The sequence below is a fragment of the Myiozetetes cayanensis genome, unplaced genomic scaffold, assembly GCF_022539395.1.
Source record: "Myiozetetes cayanensis isolate MyiCay16 unplaced genomic scaffold, myiCay2020 scf16, whole genome shotgun sequence".
Classification (NCBI taxonomy): Eukaryota; Metazoa; Chordata; class Aves; order Passeriformes; family Tyrannidae; genus Myiozetetes; species Myiozetetes cayanensis.
Genome location: NW_026087270.1, coordinates 2,898,774 through 2,921,623, shown reverse-complemented (window position 1 = coordinate 2,921,623; position 22,850 = coordinate 2,898,774). Strand labels below are relative to the sequence as shown.

The 22,850-nt window shown below is 38.2% G+C and overlaps 1 protein-coding gene across 5 annotated transcripts in view; it reads right to left on the bottom strand.

The window, feature by feature from the left end:
* The window catches only part of ANKRD27 (ankyrin repeat domain 27), a 52,980-nt gene that overhangs the window by 14,308 nt on the left and 15,822 nt on the right, over positions 1 to 22,850 (bottom strand). For 4 of the 5 annotated variants that reach the window (XM_050311081.1, XM_050311084.1, XM_050311080.1 and 1 more), the window contains exons 2-20: positions 18,154 to 18,284; positions 17,106 to 17,216; positions 16,051 to 16,207; positions 14,428 to 14,582; positions 14,052 to 14,111; positions 13,903 to 13,956; positions 13,751 to 13,816; positions 13,596 to 13,672; positions 13,115 to 13,236; positions 12,089 to 12,167; positions 11,377 to 11,509; positions 6,616 to 6,708; positions 5,654 to 5,781; positions 5,131 to 5,213; positions 4,261 to 4,376; positions 3,454 to 3,546; positions 2,856 to 3,053; positions 2,490 to 2,549; positions 2,260 to 2,379 (exon numbers count right to left, since the gene is read on the bottom strand). In XM_050311081.1, the coding sequence (XP_050167038.1) occupies positions 2,260 to 2,379; positions 2,490 to 2,549; positions 2,856 to 3,053; positions 3,454 to 3,546; positions 4,261 to 4,376; positions 5,131 to 5,213; positions 5,654 to 5,781; positions 6,616 to 6,708; positions 11,377 to 11,509; positions 12,089 to 12,167; positions 13,115 to 13,236; positions 13,596 to 13,672; positions 13,751 to 13,816; positions 13,903 to 13,956; positions 14,052 to 14,111; positions 14,428 to 14,582; positions 16,051 to 16,207; positions 17,106 to 17,216; positions 18,154 to 18,255 (2,007 nt within the window). In that variant the 5' untranslated portion in view covers positions 18,256 to 18,284. Of the gene's footprint in view, positions 1 to 2,259; positions 2,380 to 2,489; positions 2,550 to 2,855; positions 3,054 to 3,453; positions 3,547 to 4,260; positions 4,377 to 5,130; positions 5,214 to 5,653; positions 5,782 to 6,615; positions 6,709 to 11,376; positions 11,510 to 12,088; positions 12,168 to 13,114; positions 13,237 to 13,595; positions 13,673 to 13,750; positions 13,817 to 13,902; positions 13,957 to 14,051; positions 14,112 to 14,427; positions 14,583 to 16,050; positions 16,208 to 17,105; positions 17,217 to 18,153; positions 21,109 to 22,850 lie in introns of those variants that run through there. The other variant, XM_050311082.1, reaches the window with a different exon arrangement.

Below are 22,850 nucleotides of genomic sequence, written 5' to 3'. Positions count from 1 at the left end.
AAACGAGGAAGAATGAGGCTGAAGTTTGTGTTTGACTGGTCTGATCTCAGACACAAACAGCTCAAACAGGACACAAACAGCTCAAAGATCAGAGGCTAGATTTAATTTCTCTATTTTTATCTCCTTTAAGGAAAGATGTGAAGTTTTATTTTATTACTATCTTTCTAATACAGGATGAAGGTCCTTGAAATCATGCACCAGCCACTCAAGGCAGAATCTACAATTCTTTGATGTTTCTTTCCTACCTTTGAATGTCTAAATCTAAGCCAGTCATTTAAACTCCCCCTCTGGTACCTACAGAACAGAATGCAGTTGACAAAGAACACTTGACTGCAATTCAGGTCAGACTAAGCATGTCTGAGGTTAATTCCTCTCTGGAGGTACCAGTTTCCTTCCACTGACTAAGGAGGGAAAAATAGATATCTGAAGTTAAGACAACCATCTTCCAGTCATCTGAAGGTGGGTGAGCTGAATCCCAATCTAAAATGGACTATATAAACTAGGGAGATCTGTGCCTCCTGTAAATTTCCTCATAACATACAGGGTTATGGAGAATAAAGATTTTCAGGAGTCCGTTTTAACACATACAAGATGCCAAAGAGTAATAGCCAGTGATCCACAAGCTCTGATAATTTCTTTCCAGAAATAACAACTTCCTTACAGTTCTAAAAACTGCCTCAGGCCCCAGCAGTGGTACAATATCTGTTATGCAGCTTATAGATAATTTATTAAGAGCACTTAATGCAAAATGTCTGCTACATGCATTTCCCCATCTTTCCAGTTTGTTTTCTCATTCCTCCATGGAACAGAAGTACCTTCCTTTAAATGTAAAAATAGATGAAACAAATCTACTACAATTCACTTGCATGCCCAGTTTTTCAGCTGCTGAACAGAAATTGTGCAAGGACTTACTAGTTCCAACAGAGCAAGTCCCAGTTTACAGTCCTGGCTCTTTTACTCTCTCTTTTCCAAGTCATAAGCAAACCACCATGACTAGCTCATTTAAGTGAATAGTTTGCTTCAGTACTGATAATAAAGGTCTAACTGGATCCCCTTAATCCCTGGTGTGAACCTGGAAATCTGGAAAACTGACCATATCAGCTTTCCATTATTTCCAGTAGCATTCCCCTCATGGAGCTCTCCCAGGATCAGGCTCTTGCCTCTTTGGTTACTAAGAATAAAAGCAGTGAGCCCACGTGAAACTTGGCAGACAGAAATGAACTAAAGCTGGATTACAGGAGAAGGTCATTAACCCCAAGGACCTCAGGTGTAAGCTGCCTGTAATCTTTTTCCCTGGTTTGAACTACAGTCTTAGCTCTTGAGTGTCATAAATTTGTTCCTTTAAGGAAAAATAAATCCTCAATCTATTCACTTAGAGTCCTTGACTCTGTACAAACAGGGAGGTACATTCCTACACTGAGCGTCTCATTGACCAACTGAAGTGGGAAGTAATATTGTCCAGTCAAAATTTACATCTCTGTGTTTCTTCAGTGTTTTTAGCAAACTGAAACTTTTGGCAAGAGCCTTTTAACAGCAGGAAAGAAAGAATCTGAATGTAGAGGTGAGATGAAGAGAAACAAACATACTAAGGAGGTCAATTTGGAAAAAATTGCATAGGAGGACTATGGAAAAAATAAAGAGAAGCATCAGAATGAATGATGATATGACTGTCTTAGGAGGGGATAAATGGGAAGTATGGACCTGAGGTCCCACATGAAAAGATTCAGAGGATGGCATCTTGGATGGTGTGGATAGAGCAAAAATAGTGAACACATAAATGTAAGATATTTTATATATACTCTGTATTCTTCACTTGTTACAAAACTGATTCCTGTGCCTATCTTGAAAGCTTGTCTTAACATTCCAGTTTGTTGTTTGCCAGTGTGCCTGTACTACTCTCTTTTCCCTGACAGATTTTGTAAGCTAACAATAGCATCTATTTCCTGGAAAGGTCCTTGGGGCACTGTACTGTTGTAAACCTGAGCAAATTCTCCAGTTACATCGTTAACTTCAGTGAATCTGAACAACCACTGCAAATATGCTTTCAATTTTTCCCCAGCAACAACCAACAGAGCAGTTGATACCATAAAAAATAAGTGCTCAGGTACTGAGATGAGAAGCCCCTGAGGTCAGCAGCATGTAATTTTCCAAACCAGACAGAAGGCTATTCCTGAAGAACCAGTTTAAAACTGGGGCGAAATATCACTCTTCTACCTTCCTTCACTTTGCTTATTGTCAAAACTTACACCTCAGTCTTACCTCTTTGTAACTATTTTTTACTTCTTCTTGCCTTATATCGGTTGATGCTGAGGACAGGCTTGAGACAGATGATCCTCTGCTGAAAGTCTCTGTTGAGAGCTGAGGAGACCTAAGTGGTGACTTGCAGTTGGAAAAACAAACAAAATTCAAACAAACAAACAAAGTTACATATCAATTTAAGGAAGTTAAAAACAGGCAAAAAAAATTTAGCAATTTGCTTTGGTTGTTACCTCAGAAGCACTTTGTCCTCTTTCAAACGTTAGATAGTTTAATTCCATCAGTGACAAAATCTGCATAAAAATATTAAAGAAAATCAGTGTAACTCCACTTGAAGAAGAATCCAGTGACTGAAACACAAGTTAGGTGACAAGTTAATATTAGTAACAGATTATGACTGAGCAGATTAAAAGTACCCGTTTACAAGTTCATGTTCTATCCCACAGACTGTATTCCTGCTACTGGAGTTAAAATGTGACCCTCCTTCCAAGTGAAACACACATTTTCACTTTTATTGTGAAACCCTATTAGCAGGTGAGCATCTACACCCTGTGGCTTTGCATCAGACAGGATTCAGGCCAGAAGATAAAGAGGAATACCTTGGAATTTAATGCACACTGTAGGGAAGTCTCCTTCATCCGGTTTTGAATTTCTGGATTTGCCCCATTTTGCAAAAGCACTTCTATGATCCCTTGATAGCCCCAGCGAGCAGCAATATGGAGAGGAGTGTCTCCCTTCTCATTGCCAATATCTAGTCGGCAGGAATGCACATCATAGTAGACTAAAGCTTTGACACACTGGAAAGAAAAGGAAAGCTATCAATAAATCATGGTGTTATCTCTCAATTCAGATAACATCCTAAGCTTGCTTTCATTGCTGCTCATATATCCTAAAAAGCTTTCTTTCACTGCTGCTCATATAATTCAGTGTCTAAAGAGAAGGCTTAAATGGTTCAGTGTCATTAAATAAAGAGTTAAATAACTCAACTAAATTTGCACTGTACTATCTTTAATATGAATTCTTAATAGAAATTGCCATGAGCTACCAAATAAAGTCCTGATTTAGCGTATTAAATAGTTTGGCCTCCAAATCTTTTTATTTACTTTTGAAATATGTAAGTTTAGTGCAAATTTGCATCACTGCTTAATTCCATTCCATTAGAATGTCCATTTAGTTTGTTACCAAACAATTACTTACATCCTCATGACCGTAAGTGCAGGCTAAATGAAGTGGAGTATTTCCATTATTGTCCTGAACATCAGTACTTCCCTTATAGTGCAATAAGAGCAGCTTAAAAGAAAAACAGAAGTAGACATTTAAGTAACTAAAAAATTAATGGAAAAACAATTATTGCTCTGCAGATTCCTTCAGGGTTCTACCATGATGAAGCACTTCATGAAACCCTGTGCCTCCTGCTTCAGACACCACCCTCTTGGCACTGCAGCACTGTTTGTGCCCCACCCTGAGAACCAAATAAAAGCCACTTCTTACATTTTCAGAATTGCCACTGAAAAAAATGAATTCTCTACTGCAGTAAACACTGCAAGACATGTACTATTATATTTTAAGGGCCTATGCAAGTGAAGACACAGCTTAATTTCAACGATGCTAATTGAAGAGTATCACATATGTAAAATTCAAGCAGACAATAATTACTGGAGTTACACAGTCTATCAAACACAGAGTGAAGTAATTTCACTCATTCCAGTGGCTGCAATGGTTCTTCTGTCTCAATCAAGAGCTCTCCATTTGTACCACATATTGGACATTTGTATTAACAAAATGGATGAATTATCAGGCATGCATAGCTGTCAACTGCTTGGTTATTACCTGTGCAGCATAAGAACAAAATAAAATATCTTGCAAACTACAATGATAAAAGATCCTCAATTCTGACACTGCACAGTTCTGGTAAAAGCTTCTCAGAAGACCTAAATGACAGTAACAGTAAAACAGCTCAGTAAGAGTCATTTATTTATTATTTAGTTAGGTGTTGGTGCTTACTGTAACATTTTGATATCCCTTCTGACAGGCAAGGTGAAGTGGAGTAGAACCATGGTAATCTGTAGCATTGACAATGGCTCCTTTGGCTACCAGTAAATCTACTAGTGATGTTTGCCCTTGGAAAACAAGCAGATATTAAAAAAAAAAATAAGTAAACTTTGCCCAAGAACATTGCTAATTTTCAAATTCAAGCAGGAACTATAAAACAAGATACCCTGCATTTCTGCATACTATGTTTCTATATATTCTATATTAATTTCCTTGGTTTTTGTTTTGTTTGGTTTTTTTGGGTTTTTTTTGTTGCAGATTACTCAAGGTCATGAAAAGAACCTCTAGGTAAAAGCAAGCTACACTTTTACCCTATGACTAACAAACTATTTGGATTCAATATAATAACAAAAGAGGAAATTATTTATTAAAAAAACCCACTAAGAAAATAATACATCTTTTAATAAAAGATCAATGATACAATGAACGTTAAAATACAGATGTTACAGATCTAGCATGCATAGCCAGCTGCAGGAGAGATAAAAGATTCATTTCTCAATCTGCCAGTTCTTTAAAACAAGACTGGTTTCTGATTTCACATTTATACCTTTTTCAGAGCTGAAGAAAGCATTACTGTGGTAACCACTACAGCAAAAGTAAACAGCCAGCAAATAAAGAATAATATAAAATAGCCATAAGAAACTGAGCTTAAAAGAATATACAATAACTTTAGTCTGTGCCCAGATAACTGTTTCAATAGAAAAGAAGCAAAAAACCAATTTAATGCAATGTTCCAATTTTAATTGTAAAGTTGGAAAACATGCTGACATAAAGAAACACAAGGAATAGTAAACACTAGTGAGGAGAACCAACACCACTCACCACAAATAGCAGCTATGTGAAGTGGTGTGTATCCCCGGTCATCCCGGGAAAATGGAGTGATAATGGAAGGATCATTCAGTTTCCTGGAAAAAACAATGGTTTGGAAGCAGCCCAGTCACCCAACATGGCAGTGGTGAGGAGACAGAAAGAGAAAAATGTCCTAGGCCGACAAAAAACTGATTCTGGAACTTTTTATCCTTTCACATTGACAAGTTATTCGATAGAGATCTCTACATTTTGGTAAGGGATGTGGTTTTGCCCGAGATCTGTAAGTTTGGTTCAAGAGAAGAAACACCACATTTACCAAAGGACACAGAGCCTCCATCACAGAACTGGTGGGTTCCAAGGTGTTCTGTTTTCTAGCATTTCCTCTGCTATTTCAAACCACACAGGCACACTCTCTCTACCCCCATCCTGAAGCGCTACCAAATTCCTCTTTAACCAAAAGCAGCTTACTTTCTGAAGTAAAGATACAGGCTTTTACACAGCTTTGTGTGTATCTGTGGGGATGAAGAGTGCTCACCCAGAAACCAGCCTCTCGCATTTGTCGCAGTAACAGAGCGGGTGGCACATTTTCTGCACAGTGTCCTTATCATTGTCACCTTGACTTAGCAGTCGCTCCACTTCCTCCTGGTTACCTGAAGCAATATGCTACAAAAAAAAACCCACACAGAAAAAAAGAGAATGAGGAACCAATACAAAAGGCCTCCTTTTAAGGAAAAAAAAAAAAAAACCACACAAAACCAACAAGAGTAATTTACTGAAGCACAAAATGAAAGGAACCCATTATAAAAGACATATTCAAGCATCAGAAAGCAGAAATGAACAATGTCACAGCACAAAACCCCCTAATGGGCACTCAGTATTAAAAAAAAATCTGTTCTTGGCTTACTTCACTTTCTATAAAAAATTAAAACAATTCCCATTGTTCTCTTTAGACTCAATCATGAAATTGAGCTCCCTCTGTGCAAAAACATTTCTATAAAATTACTAAGTCTCTAGCTATAAGCTGTGAACATATATAATTAGAAGCTCTGCTTTGTGTCCTTGTAGAGGCAAAATTCTTTCAGAATGACAGTATGAGATTAACATACAATAGAGAGAGGTTATCAGGTGACCACATTTAAATTATTTCAGAAAACTCTTTCAATTTCAAGCACCAAAAGCTGTGAGGGACAACCAGACACTGATATCACATCTGTGAATTAAATGGGCCAAACAATACCAGCAGCAGTAGCATTTCATCCTCATTTGCTTCCATATTTCATGTAACATGCTGAAATCCCTAAGATTATACTAAGTTAGGATATATTAAGTTTTGGCACAGAAATGTACTAAATCTAAAAGACACTTTTAGCATCTAAAGCACGTTTTGCAGTAGTAATGTAAATAACACTTCATAACATTCCAGAAAATAGCAGAAAGGGAGGGATATAAACACGCAATATGTAGGTACACATTTATTCTACCATAAAAGTTATTAACCTTAAACAAGCAGTCTATTGGTGTAGCAGACATCTGGGACAACAAGTTCATCCTTTGTCTCAAAAGCAGCTTGTCACACAGACTCTCAGATTCCTGAAAATAAAATATATAAATTATCTATTAATTTACAAGCATAAGTAAAGTACCTTAACAGTGGAATTAAGTTTTCAAAACATTAAACACTCTATTTACCATGTATGAATTACCAGACACGCTGAAGCTTAAATCAGTTTCACATTTAAGATTCTGAGACTCAAAAGACTGTGCACCTGCTGTTCAAAGAAATAGTAAGTAGATGTTCACCAAAATATTCCCTTACTGCAGCTTGCTGTGAACTAGCTGAACCTTAACAAAATTATGGCTGTACCACCCTAAAAAGAACACAGCAAAACTAGAAAAGACATATCAAAGACAGCAAGAACTGTAAGAGGTACAACAGAGCTTTCTCACCAGGACAAAACAAGACAGCTTCATGTAAGGCATGTCTGCTGGTGGCTACTAAAAAAGATGACCCAGATACAACTCTGACTCAAAGACTTTGCTGAACTCTCTGCTACTTGCTGAAAATTAAAAGACTGCACCAGGCAAAGCATTCTGCAGCAGATTCATTCATGCTGTGTTTCTCACTGGGCACTTCTTGAAAATTGGAGTTTGAGCCAAGCACACGTAGTGCCATTGCATTGGTACTTCTCATTTTTTGAGATACCTGAAGATACGCTCCAGGATGCACTAAAGAATATAAATGCCCCCAAAACCAAGTGCAAATTACTGAGTCAGAACATTGAGCCTCCCATGAAATAAAACAAATATCTAAAGAAAACACTTGCCCATAGTTGATTGTGATCAAGAGCTGCATATGGTTGGCAGTGAATATAATTTTTTTGGATGCTGTTTGGATAATGACTATCTCTCCAGAAATGGAAAGACCTCAGCCTCCATAAACCATAAGACCACTATCCTTAAGATACACATCCACGTATGAGGTAAGCTTTGATGGTTTAGGATCTGGGCTGTGGCTTCTACAACTATGTCTGTGAAGACCAGATATGAGTAAACCCAGTGTGACTCCACTCTTAACATCACTATGAAGTTTAAGAACCTCATGAACTGCAAATATACAAGATTGGTTGAATACTAAAAATATAGAGTTCAGATTTTCTAGAAATTAAATCATTTGTGTTTCAACACAGATGCTTCTCATAAAGCTGTCTAAAAGACCCCTAAACTGTACCACAAATAATGTCATTAAAAACATATTTGAGAGGTCTAGAGATAAAAATCTGTATCTGTAATTTACAGGATATTGTTTGTATTCAGATACCTAAAGATGACATGTATTCACAGATCTTTTCAAATCTAAGTACTTTAGTTAAAGATACCCAAATGTATTTTTTCAGACTTAAAAGGCATGCACTACTATTTTCCTTGGATAAATTTTTCAGTGTGACCAGGAATAACTTCCCTAAGAAATATGCAATCAAAAGTTTGACTGATACAAGTTTCTGATGTCTAATCAGAATTTTTAATATGGATGCTCCCAGACAGCTTTTTACTTTGACTGTGAAGAACCTCAGTAATCACCTGCAAGAACTACTGCAATTTTAGAACAGTTCCTTCCACAGTGTATATTTTCAAGAAAAGTCTTCCCCAAATAGAATAATTATTTAAAAGTCACCTAAGACAGCAACCCTAATAAAGCAGTATTATACATTTATCATTTAAGTCAGAAAAAAGAGGTTATCCCCCCTATCCTCAAAACTGAAACACAGAATGACAAAAGAATCGGATACTGGTTGAAGCATTAGGTAAGTTTGGGCCTTTCAAGTCAAAAGTCACTTGTAACAGCCTTACTTCAGTCTGTAAGTTTTTAATTGTTTTTTAAAAGAAACTGCTTTGAGTGGGACTGTCAGGTATTTTAAGTGTATGTTGTCTAGAAACTACACATCCAAACATTAATGATCTTTTTGTTGAACACTACTCTCAGTGTAGAGAAATAAAATATTTGTACCTATGAGGGTGTGCTTGTGTAATGATCTATCCAAAGTGATTTTCACAGATTACAACTGATGACTTGGGGGCAGAAGCCAAGAAAGGAAGTCTCAAACACAAATTGAGGCTAATAACGGGGTTGGAGGGGAGGGGAGCAGAGCAGGGATAATTTCCCCATCTCAAGCTCTTCCCTACCTACAGTTTTTCCATACATAAAACAAAATGCTGCCCATCCTATCATGACTGGCTCTAATTCCCTATTTTATACCTGATTTCAACACTCTGAACTACAGAGTCTTACTACACAACAGACTGGGCATAGGAACATAACTAGCATCCAACACTTACTGACTGAAATTCTAATTTAATGAAGTTGACAACTCCCAGAAAATAGAACTGATTTTTTTTTGAGCTACCAGTTAGAGGCTCCTCTCCTCCCCACAACCAAAGTGTCTCAGCACAGCTTGCATGACCTTGGGGAAGGGATCTGGCAAGAATGTCCTAAGTGCAATTCACATACTGATGTGAGGGTGATAATATGCCCATTATCCCACAGGGTACATTAGTTCCCTGCTGAGTTTTCTTTCTGTAGTTGCTTCATTAGGGATTGGACAGCAGCATTACTCAGCTGCCAAAAGCTCCATCTGAAGCCAGCTATAAAATTAAGCATAGCCACATAAAGGGCTGTAATGAAGCCCCAGGGCACAGCAATGTTCCTGCTTGCTTATATCCCACAACCCCTTCCACCACAATCTGGAAAACCATGGGGCATCAACATGACAGCTGGTACTGCTTTCAATGGGAAGTTCATCTCCTTAACCAGAGAATGAAGGAAATATCTCAGCTAAGTTCATGAAGGGAGAGCAGTGCTCCTGCCTCTCCTGACTACCCTTTTTCCATTCCTGTCAGAGGGGTATTGACCACCTCATCGTCTTTCACTTCATTGAGTACCACATTCTCCCCTCTCCTACACTGGAGAAAAGGGTGGTCCAGCTCTTTTATTTTCTGCTGTGTTGAGGGCAAGCCATCACCCACTTCCTCATCTTCAAGGTTCTGCTGCTTTCTCCCCTCACCTCAGGGTGCTGCCTTCAAATCATGAAAGCAAAGCAGAAGGATTTTGTGTTGCACACTCACTGTACACACCCTGAAGTGAGAAAGTGTTCCAGGTCTGGAGCTGTTCCAGCTGAAGTATTGGCAGGAACACTTATTGCTTGCTCTCCTTTTGGTGCAGACACTCATGTCCTCTTTTAGACTTCTCAAATATATAGTTCATCTTCCAAGGCAGGTGCCTCCCGAAGAAATAAATACAGCACCTTAATGGCAGTGGCATTTAAGTTATACTCAAAGGAGGGTAATTCCAGTATAAAAGCTTGCTCTGCTTAGCTGCATAAGGAGGGATAGGATCAGGTATTTAGTAGGAAACAGTTTTTATTCTAGAAATTTAAGAATAATATATTCTTTTTTAGCTTGCTGGTAGTGTTATGGAAGACAATTCTGCTGTGGTTTCAGTTCTCCATTCAGGCTACCAGCTTTGGTATTTGTATATTGATTGTGAATGACAGCAGGAAGCAAAATTGTAGGTCAAGTTGTTTTTCTTTTAAACTAATGTTTTTATTTTTTAAACACAATTCAATACAGCATTACAGACAAGAAATACCACCACAGTCTGTTTAAACAATATGAAAGTGTTGATTTTTTTCAGTGTACAAAACAAACCTGCACAACGGGTTTGTGGAAAGACCCCAGACAAGGACAAACCCAAAAATAACAAGAGGCTAAAATGTTATTTTGAGTCCTGCTTCTTTAAGATTGTGCCCCAGGTTATCCCATCCCAAGCCCTGCACATTGAGCCATTATTCTGGCCCCTGTAGTTAGATTACAATGCTTTGCAGCTGGGCAGACAGACAGTGAATTCACTCTGGTTCCAAGTCCACTCCTTTTGATTTCCACATCAGATTGGGAAAACCTAGTTTTACAACAGTAGGAAATTTTACAGGAACGGTAAGACTGGATTCCTTTACTAAATAAGCTACAAAGTTCTTAATCACAGAAGTTTCTAAAGTCACACCACTATCACCTTGACTGGCCTGCAGGGATTGACCAGACTGACAGAAGGTCTAGCTGCCCAGTAGCAAATAACTCATGCATACACAAACTTCCTGCCCCTGTAGGTCAGAGATCCCAAGAGCCAAATTTGACCTTCAAACACCACCCTCTCATAGCCCAGCAGTCCCACTAATGTATCAGCTTGGTACAGCACAGGAACCTGCACTGCAAACATGCTGAATTTTCAGAGCATGAAGATTTAATGAATTATTTTAAGTTACACTGCAATCTCCACTCTGATAGCACAGCTAAGCTTTTTAAAACGACACAAGAATTTGTTTAAGCCATGCCTACTCTCAAGTACTGCACTGCTTTCACAACCATGATGGAGTACAAACAGGAAACACCAGACTTACTGAAGACTCAGCTGTAGAAAAACAGTGTTGTCATTTTTCCCCTAATCAAGATTCAAGACTTCACCATTTACCTACTTCATCAAGGAGTATACAGTGAACAACAAGTATGGCTACAGGGTTAGGACTTTGTTGTAATCATTAGATACTTTTAGCATTTGCTTCAGGTAGTCACCTCAACATCATTTCTGCAGCAAAAAAAGGGAATTGTTCTGTTAGTTATTTGTATCCTGTGTCTGGATTTACCCCTGCAGTGGTACACAGTCCTACAAGACATGAGACAGACATTTGACAGGGTTTAACAGTGGCTTACTGCGGGTCTGTCAGAGAGGTTGCCTTGTCGTATGTATTCTATTGCAGCCTCAACTGAGGTTAGACAGTATCCCAGCTCATCCTTCACTGAGCTGCAAAGCCTGAAGTTCTTGATGTAGCTCAAGTTGGCCATCCTGAAACAGAAAGGTAAAGCCATGAACTTCAAAGATGTTAATGTTTTAAGCACTATAAGCATCAGTGCACAGTGATAGCCACATGTAAAATGCAACACACAGGACACACCAACACTGAAATTCAGTTCAGGTCCATGTGGAAGGTTTAAGACTTATACTGAAGGTGAGGAGAGAAGTACAGTGGCATAGACCAGAAGGAAGCACTTACACATTCACATCTAGTTTCTCTATAAGAAATGTATCAAACATCTAGAAGATGCATAAAGGCTTCACAGCTCCCAACACTGATGAGAGAGAACCACTGTGAAGTTCATACTGACATGCAGATTTCATAGAATGGCCTCCCATTAAAACTTTTTTCTAGGCTGGGAATCAAAACAAAGACATTCCTGATAGGTCCTTAATTTAGTCTCACTAGTAACACATCTTTGGCCTTTGTCCTAGTAACAAATAGTTTTCTCCATTACTGGAAGTGTAAGGGGGCCTGTTGTAAGTTATTACTGCATACTCAGAAACATTTGGTCCTACAGCAGCACTACATAAGATATGGAGCTCTGTATAGCCAAAGTACTTACATACCAGTTTGGGATTTCTGTTTTTACAAGCAAATACAGCAAAACAGAGAGAAGATCATCTGCACACATGGTTTCCATGTTAACTAAAAAAAAAAAATATATATATATATATATTCACATCTGATGTTACTCATGTCATGGTTCAAGTCAAATACAGAAACCCTAAATGGGAGTTCTACCTCCTCAGACTAAGGCCCAGCTCTACTAGTAGGGAATGCATTAAATAACCAAGGCAGCCTCCAAGTGTTCTCAGTCTCTCACTAAAATAAGCTGACAGGAGCCAACACACAACTACAAGTTTGTACTGTACAAACTGCAATATTTGATTGGCATCCCTCTCTTCCTACACAGAAGGAAATCTTGAGCTCTGGCTCTGAAATTCTTGAAGGCAAAGACTACATTCAAAGTTGATACAGTTTTCCATAACCCAGTAGACTTAGTGGAGAAAGGAAGAGATGAAATAAGGAAAGCATAAATTAACTGTGCTACTCTTATTTGCTTAGTAGAAGTATCTTCTCTTTCCAAGCTAGAAAAAAATAAATACCAGGTTAAGAAGTTCATGCTTTCCTATCACAGAATCATCTCTGTAATCCACAGTAGCACTTCCAAAGCAGCACACAGGTTTGTTTTTCCCCCACCAACACTGCATTTTGAATAAGATGCATCTCAAGAGTATCAATTTCAAGATATCAAGGAGCATGGACCAACAGACAAAAAACTATCTAGAAGCATTTAAAGTGAATCACTCTCAATTCTGCTGCATGAGGAACTGTCCTGGCAGATGAAGCTTCCCACATGCCCCAGCTAATACATATATATATAGCTAACCCAGAACCCCACCTTACCCCACAAGAACGAGCACTGAAATGTTTACCCTGCCTCCATTTAGTTTGGTTTGGAGACCTCAGAGATCCCAACTCAGCTGTGTTTGATCTACAAGTGCCATTCAAACAGTGGGTTATATACTGAAGTGCTGTGTGTGCTGGTTAAGAAAAAAAAGTTGAAAATTATTGATTCACTAATTACTGACCTCTTTGGCTAGGAGACTGCATAATGATTTGTACAACTTTACGCAGACAAAGAAGCTTCTGTTGAGGAGAAGTACATTTGTTCAACTGACCCAGTTCCCGCTTTGCACGTGGGATATTGAAACTATAAAATAATTTGAAAGGAATGATTAGCATACACAGTTCATGTGCAGGACATCCAAAGCCCAAGTTTTAACTTATTCAGAGTTGAACTGAAGCGATGGTTTTAAAGTGTTTCTATTTCTACTCCAAGCACACCTCCATTTCTATACCTTATAGATGGAGAGGGAACTATAAAAATATAAAAGCAAAGCAAACCACCATCAATGCAACAATTGCAAAGCTTTGTTTTTCTGCCTCAAACAAATGAAGATAAAAACCTAAATAATGTCTGAAGGAAGACACTTTTTAGCTGACCTGATCCTATTAAAGATAAAATCTCAGTGACTCCTCAAAGAAGCCCACCACCATCATCTCTCTCACCTGAACTCAGGTTTTACTCCAATGTCTCTTTGCTGCAGGTCTTGAAGGCTCCTGGTGATTTTATTAAAAGCAGCATCCTGTCAATAGAAAAGTAACAATTTTTTTAAAATGCTTTAGATTAATGTAACCACCATTTAGCAATCAAAGAAACTTACCTCACTTGCCTCAATAGTCCCCACGTATTTGAAGACTAGATCATAAATAGCATGGTGGATATACATCTGTAGGAAAAAACCCAGTACTTTAGGCATGAAAGGGAGAGTCAAAAATAGCTTGCTAATTATTTTCCTTCATTTCAGATGCTTACTTCAACTGCTTGTTTGATCAGATTCATCTGCTCTTCTTGCTTTGCAAGCATCTTCTGGAAAAGGAAAGCCACACAAACAGCATGAGAAAGTCAGATAATTTATTGCCTAAGTACCACTGTACTATGTATTTAGGGGAGTAAGCATTTACCAAGTGCGAATCTCTCAAAAGATGCTGGAGACATTTGGTATAAAGTGCATTGACAGAATCCTAGGAGGGAGAAAAGAAGGAAAAACCATCAGATTCACATAATGTGACTTGAAGGAACAAAGCTTAAATAAGCAAATAAAGGAAGCCTTCTCTTCCTCAGAAGTGTGCACTACGTTAAGAGTTTAAGGAAGAATAATTACATTTACCAAAACATTAGTATGTGGTAATTCACATTTAAGAATTTCACTTTCTCCCTTCCCTCTCTTACTCAACTCTAGGCTAACTCTGACATAGAAAAGCTCAGTACACTCAGACAACCAGAGCAGTGAAACAAATTGTATTTAGCAAATTAGACATCAATAAGGAAGGTACTGACTATGTAGTGGCGGAGGCTTTTCCTTTCATGTTCTTTAAATGTTCTGTGGAAAGATCCTATGTATTTATCAAATCTCTCACAGTGCCTTCCCAAGAATTCTCTAACATCTTCGATATTTTTAAGAGAATAGGAGTTTGAAGAAGCTGTAGATTCACCTGGAATGAAAGCCAAGAATTAACACACAGGGTTAATACATATGCATGGGGAAAATACATTTTGTCCCTACACACACAGCCAGCTTACGTGCAATGAAACATTAATTCAGCTTACTGTACCTTTAACTACAGGTACTTCTTTTAACTAAAAGAATTTAATGCATCACATTTGAGAAGTCTCTCTTGCTTTTTATGTCAAGTATTTATTTGGAATAGCTGAAACAGATTTCAATTTTTTTTTTCCCACTGCCACATGCACTCAGCTTATGAGTTGTGTAAGTCAAGCTTGAAAGTAGAAGAAAAGCACATTACAGTATTGACTGAGTGCACATGCAGGAAGTCAGGGTGCTTTAAGTGAGCTGTAAAAATCCCATCTTGGACTTTTACATAACCTATTCTTTATTTAGACACGCTTTCTCTGAATGGGAGGGCAAAGTTGCTTCATGTAAATATTAAACCTAATCCACTTTCCTTCTGAATAAAACAACAATACCTCACTTAGAATTCATATTGCTTTTCCAAAGTTTTTTTTCCTGGGCAAATCTTTCATTTGCAATCAAAGCCAGACAACTAATAAAAGGTTTAAATCATTCAATTCAAATTACTTTTGAAATTAGAAACTACTACTTCTCTGAAAGGCTGCTATAAACTCTATTAAGTAATGGTTAAAAAGAATGCCACAAGAATAATTTTTGATATATAGATTAATATTTATAGAATTTAAGGCCAGCTAATTTTTTCAGAACCACTTCCATTCTTCCCTCTCAGTACTATTTTCACACTACCCCAATATTATTTCATGTTTTCATCACTTGTTTCAAGTCTTATTTATTTAGGAAGACTAATGTTTTTATTTCAGAAAAAGCTGAAGCTTCTTAGCTGCTTAAGGACCTTTCTATTCCTCTTAATGAGTAAACACAGATAAAAGTTCACAAGGAAATCCTGTTACATTCACAGCATTAACAGTCAGTCTGGAAAATAGTGTTCCAGCCTTACAGGGCACTTTCATTACAGGAAAAAAATTAATAAGACATTCAACCAGGAGGGCTGCTACACAACTATGCCATTCAACCTCTATCCACTGACAAAGTGATCACAAAAGAATTTACCCCTCCAGTTTTCTGTGCATCCACCTTTCATCTCAAGATACACGTCATATTTAAGACTAAATCCCTGTTTTAAGCAGTCAGCACTAAACTGAGCACTGCTAAAAAAATCATGATGGATTAATTACTCCACTGACTTCTAGTGCTGAGACTTGGGGAGAAATTCAACAGAAGTTTGCCTGGCAGCAACTTCATGTTTCTCTCCAGCAGCACACCAACATCTGCCCCAGGAAGTTAATGAATGCCAAGGGCTTTCAACCAAACCAACACTTTTCAGAATGAACAAATGTATTAAGCACATCAAACACATTTATTTGCTCACTGTGCAAAGGCAGCCACCAAGTTAACACTTCAACACATACTTGAGCTTTCTGTTTTTTCCAGGGGATGAGCTATGCACAGTATACTAAAGCTTTCTTCTTTTTCATTGTAAAATGTTTCCTCAAAGAGAACGGGTACCGAGAGATGGGAATTAAAACCGGCTCCTAAAATGATGAGGTTTCCTTGTATGAAGATCTCCTGAAACAAAACAAAGACCAGATCAAGCGTGAAACTCTGCTAGAAGAGTTACTCTTTGGCTTCTGCATTGCATAGTTAAATTTCAAGGGAAAGAAGAGAAACTTGCAAGACAAGAAAGCCACAGATTGAAAAGACTTCACATTCTCATCTGTGTAGACACTGAAATCTCCTTCAGTCTACAATGGCTGGTTGAACCTTGGTTACAGCCACTTTCTTTACAAGTCTACTACTAGAGGACATTTCAGAAGTTTCAGACAATCACCAAGGTCTAAGTGACTATTTGCAGATTTTAGAGCACTTTAGTAGAAGGGAAATTGAAAAAACAAACAAACAACAACTTAGAATTAGAACCTAAGCTCAGCTCAGAAAAACACCACACACCTTGTCTATGTTTCTGACACCTAGTTTTATTTTCCCAAGTAACTCCAGTGAGCACATCTGCAACAGGAAGATCTAGGTGACAGCCTGCAAACTACAGGTGCAAGTTCTCAGATTGTGCTGTAAAATTACAAGTGAAAAAACTGGGATCCTATGCATTGTCAGCCTTTTTTGGCATGGCCTGCTGCTACAGCAGTCACTTTGTACTCCCTGAACTAAGACAGACTTCAGACACAATTCAATACCATCATAATTTTGTCTTAAGCCTTGGTGAACTCTCATCTGCATATAATACAGGCATGCTGCTACTTGCCTGAAAGATGAAGAGGTAGCTCTTAACTAAGTGAAAAAGGCATTTCTGCCACTCAACAAAACTCCTACTGTTGTGGGCATGCCCAATACAGCTTTTTCTGGAAAGCAGTCTCACTTCTGGTTACCTCTCCTGTAACCACAGGTTCACACTATCAGTCATCAGCAGCAATGAATCACTTATTGGAGTGTCCCCAAGCTACAGAAATACCTTTCCATTTAAGGTTTCAAAGTTTTCTTCTAGTGGCTTCAGAACATAAGATTCAAACTGGCAGGAAGAAAGACTGTTGCTTGAAAGGCTTCCTTTGCATGGAACTAGCACCTGAAAGAGTTAAATCAAGCTTTAGAGAAATGCCATGTATTGCTAGACTAAACATCAATAGCTTTTGTCCTTTAGAGGCAAGCACTTAAATCTGGTTTATAAATATTTACTACTAAACAGTAGCCACTATAGGTGCTTTTGTTTAAACAAAAGGAAAGGCTATTGCTAGATACAATCCAGTAATTAACCCAGGGTTTCACTTAGTGACTTATCTGACAAAGGATGACAGACAACTGAAGACAATACTAAGAGGAGATGAAATCTTCAGTTACTTAGCACCAGTCACGCAAATGACCTAAAATTAAGCAGCTAATAAAAGTATATTTTCAAACTAAAATAAAAATCCATCAGAAAGAAGAAAAAAATTTAAGATGAGAAGCATCTTGGTTCTACATCAGCAGATTGGCAGTTTGGGACTAATTCTTAATTAAAAAGCAACAAATTTTATGATCAGGTAACAATAACCTCCATGTTTAATACAGTCTCCAAACACTTAATCTGGAACGATTAATTGCAGGACACCCAGATTAGAAATCTTAAGGACTGGAGTTTTTATTCCAGCTCAATTTCATAGCTTTATTTTGCTATGCAAAATGCTGTCTGAAATAAGGGACTATCTGTTCGCCAGGAATTCAAAAGGTCAATTTCATTTTCAGTTATAAGCAGGTGAGAGAATATGTAACTTCAGTTCACAGCAAAGAAAAGAAATTTCCAGTAAAGTTTAGAAACAATACCAATTTTAACCTTTTACTACCTTAATATATCAAGAGGTCCATATCAATAAATAACATGCAACTTAAACTAAAAGTTGTTCTGCTTCACTTCCAAGTTTTGCAGGCTTAAACTAATCTTTAAATGTTTCATGTCAGACATATGATTGAAACTCAAACACCTAGTACTTAATAATCAGCTTTTAAATCTACTTATTTACACTTACAATGCCATGGAGTTCTGCAACTTTGCTGCACAGGTCAGGGCGTCGCTTCTGAATGGCCAAATAAAAGGGATTTTTCAAGATATCTTCATCATACATAGCCATATGGACTTGAGGTATTCCAAGGAGATTTTCTAAAATACATATGGAGAATGGCTGATGTATCACACACAATATATCTGTTAAAACAAGCTATTTGGGAATACCCAGGGGATAGTTTTGATTCTCCTCTGAAAGGACAAAGCAGTTTCAGATCTTGATGTAAGCAGACAGTGGCATACTAAGCTATAACTATGGTTACTCAGAAGTTATTCAGACATTCTTTTCATTAATATAAATTTCCAATTCCACATTTATCCTCATAATGTCTCCTTAGGCCTTCCAGGTGTTGGAGTCTAACAATGAATACAGAAGAGGAGGAGAGAAATTAAGATCAGAATTATTAACACTTTGACATACAAGCTAACTTCTGCTGAAATCTAAAACAGGTCAAGAGACAAGTCAGCAGCTCTTTTACAGCAGATTCTACTGCCCCACAGGACACTGATGCTTTTGCACTATGCTCATGTAAGTCTTAAAACTCACCTGCATAAGGATTACTGACACACATCAATGAGACACCCAGATAAGGTAACACACCCTTGTGTAAGGCAATCCACAACTTTCCAGGGACAGTTACAGAGGACACCAGGGAGATATGAATACCCATGTCATAATTAAAAAGTCACTGTGAATTTCATAATTTCTGGTCATCTCTATGCCCAGGGAAAAGGTCCCAATGATTTGTGGTCAGGTTGATGCACAACATTTGGCAAAATAGTGAGCAAAAAAGGGACTGGAGACAGAAAACCCAAATCTGTAAGCACTGGAAAAAGCTGTCACTAGGTGTGTCACAGTGCCCTGGAAAAGATAACCCTAAGGCACTAGAGCCTTGACTGCTTGCTTTCTCAATTCTAATTGTCTATGACATCCTACACCCAGGGGTACAAAAAAAACTCAACAAAAGAATGGTTGGAATAACTGGAATAACTTCAGAGTTATTCTTTTTAAGAAGAATTGAGATTAACAGGCTTACAAATGCTTACAACCTGGCTCTATATCTTTGTCCCTCATCCAGCTTCCCTTAGGAATCAATAAGTTGCACAATTTCCTCACACACTTTCAGCTGAACATGCTGGGAAAGGGTGAGCTACAAACTTCAGTTTGTGCAAGCCACCCTTAGACAATCAGTATCCCTCTGTTTCCTCACATGGAGAATTACACCTAGCACATTATTTACTCAGTGTGAGCTCATTGTATCGCAGTTTAAGAGAGTGGAAAAACACACACCCAACTCCCACTGATTTCAGATAGCCTTTGGGTTTCAGCCCTGCTGTTAACTGATCTACAGCCTGTTAACTGAGCTGGGCTCTGGTCCTCCTATTAGGCACAAGAAGAGCTGCCTTAGAGAGCTAAACACAGGACAGGGCTTGGAGCAACCTGGTCTAGTGGAAGGTGTCCCTGCCCATGGTAGGAGAGCAGAGAGAGATGATCTCTCAGGTCCCTTCTAACATCAATCATTCCACGATCTGCCCCACCACAGCGTCTGGGTAAACAGGATTACCACCAGGAAATCCACCGCTGCTGATGACTAGAAACATTTCTTGGTAGGCAGCTGCAGTCCAAGTTCAAGCTGTGGGATTCTCCCTCAGCCAGTGGCAGGGGAAGGGGAAAAGGCAACGCAAGCCCAGGGTCAGGTCTGCAGCAGGAACACAGGTGTCTCATCACTGATCTGAATAAGCACAACTAGTTAGCTACAAAAAACCACCTGCCTGCTGAACATCTGGATAGGGCACAATTCCAAGTAAGATCTTAAGTGACTGTAGCTTACAGTCCAAACATGACTCAGACAGTTTAATATATATATAAGTAAATACAATTTAGTACATATAAGTCAAGGACCAAGCAGAGCTGTACGTACACACGTGTGCAGTCTGCAAAATAATTTGCCACAGCAAGACTTATTTGGGAGTACCACATGCTTTTTTTGGATGCTCTGATGGCCTCATCACAAGAGATGAACTGACCGGAGAAGAATCTGAAGTGAGAAAGGCAAGAAGGTCCTGTAAGCAGAATCCAGTCCATGAAAGGCAGTGATGTTTATGCTGAAGAAACTGTATGAAACACCAGCTAAGAATTTTTTTCCCCCAGGTGTATCAAGCTTTCAGTGAAGGGCATTTTTTCCACATCTATCTCAGAAACAGGCCTTAACTGAAGAAAACAGGTTCAGATTACAGATCAGGAACACCTTTCAAAAGAGAAGATAAGCACATGGTTTAGACTGCTTGCAAAGGTATCAGGTCTCACATAGTAAATCTCTAAGATCGTGTTAGACAAACCTTTCCCAGGGGCGATAATGGACACAGTGAAGCCAGGAGGCTGGATTACATAGTGTCTCCAGGTACTTTCTAAATCTAGCTTTCATTAATGGAGTTGGCCCACTGAGGTAGCTTCATCTGCCTTTTGTTTGGTGAATTCATGTATCTGGTCAAGCAGCAGAAGATGAGGTTGCTATGGTCTCCCAAGACAGTGATGGAGAAAGTATTAAACCATGAACTGTGCTGGGGTGAAAAAAGCACATTGACACAACAAAGCAACCAAGCATGAGAGTGCAGAGTAAAACTGCACTGCACAACTGTCTCCAATTGCTACAGCTACACTGCCACTTCTTCAACTTAACACATCTTCAAAGAGTTCCTCCCATAAAAGGAGGGGAGGAGAAGAACACATTCCACACATCCTCCTCATCTAGAAACCTGAACCTCACCATCAAAAATACCCAACTGATAAACTTCAGCCAGAAAGAAATTTAAAAGAACATTTAACTCCCCAGCAAAACAGGGGGAAGGGATTTAGGGGAGGAGGGAAGTTCCCACAGGTTTTCTTAAGAAGACTTTAAGAGGTTTGTATGACTAACCTAGCTCTTACATCACTGCCTGCAACCCAAAAAAAAAAAAACCCAAAAAACAAAAACAACAACAAAAAAACCCAAACAAACAAAAAAAACACAAAACAAAACAAAAAAAAACAAAAACAAAAAAAACCCACAAGACACAAGCAACTGGAGTACTTTAAGAATCACTGTTGACAGAACATCACAGAAGAACTTGAAATTATAATCTTCAATTCCTGGTGTGTGTTACACACCGCAAGTAACTAGTTTTAAAATACTTAGTTGGGGCCATAGAAATTCTTTCACTACAGAGCTACTGGGCTGACAGCGTTGAATCACCCTGGAGAGCTCCAGCAAGAAGTGAAAAGAAAGTGTATTCAAATGCTGAATTCCAGCATTTCAGCTACTGTAATGCAACTAAGGTGCCATTGACATGCTGTACTCAAGGGAGCCAAAACTTTTAGTTCACATGGATATTTGTCACCCATCTTGAGAAGCAGCAGATTACAAACTCTGAGCTGGTCCCCACACAGCAGAAAACCCCCACCAGCCACATTAGCACTGTTTTGAGAATCGCAGTTCTGAATTTCCTTCCTTTTTCTCTCTTCTTTACACCTGCAGCTGCTCAGTGCCACGTTAGTGGATACCTACTGTGAGAAAGTGTCTCTAAATATTCTCCAATTTGTGAGAAACAGAATCTCAGGATATAATCAATCAGTTTTCAAATTGGAATTTATTTTATGATAAAAGCAAACAGCATGCTGGGCAACAGAAAGATTCTGTGCACCTGACAAAGAGTATTCGACTAATATTTATTCTAGCTACTTCATGCATATTTATTACATGATATACATATACATTTATCATATGTTTATTTTCACAACTAGAGCTCTACTAAAGTGATAGTTCTCCTATAATTCATATATTCTTAGACTACAAGACTCCTAAAAGATCATATAATTCATTTTAGGAAAGCAGAGATGATTCGTAGCTTTTGCCCTTGATGGTCTTACAAAGAGTCTGCTTTATTTCTTTATGGGGGTGTAATTAAGTTTTACAATCTGTTTGTTTTATTCTTTTATTGACACGAATTTATAGCTATGTATATGACACCTGCAATATTTGATTAAAATGCAAATATGAAGAACAGGTAGAATACTTATTACTTAAAACAGTTTAGTTATTATATTCACTTGGACCTCCATCACCTACCCACAGCATTCTTCAGAGAGACAGAAGTGTGGATGTAGAAACCATTTACAAGGTACATAATTAAAAAAACCAAAGGCATTTAGTCTACAGATTCAGGAGAATACATTAAACCTTCCCCAAAGCTCAGGCATTTTTGAGATTAAGTCAATTTCTTTCCACCTCAAAAGTTAAATGCATCTGAAAATACTGGCTAATGCATTGCTATAATTATAAGAATGCATTAGAATCCTCCAGTGAGGGTTTGTTGGCAGAATACAACATCCAACTTCAACCTACTTTAACTTGGGGGTGACACAGACCTGCTCTTCCCAGTTACACCTTGGACAGCTTCAGATTTACTAACACTCAGAAAGCAGAAAATGTACAAAGCTTTATATACATTACTAGAACTGTTTAATGTTTAACAGAAGGTTCACTAAAAACTGTCAAACTATATTCACTATTAAGTTTACTTAATTCTATCATGCTGATCTATAAAGCAATGTTCAAGTACTAATGTTATGTAAAAGGTTTAAATGGAATCATTTAAGTGTGTGGCTTCATGCCTGTAAACACA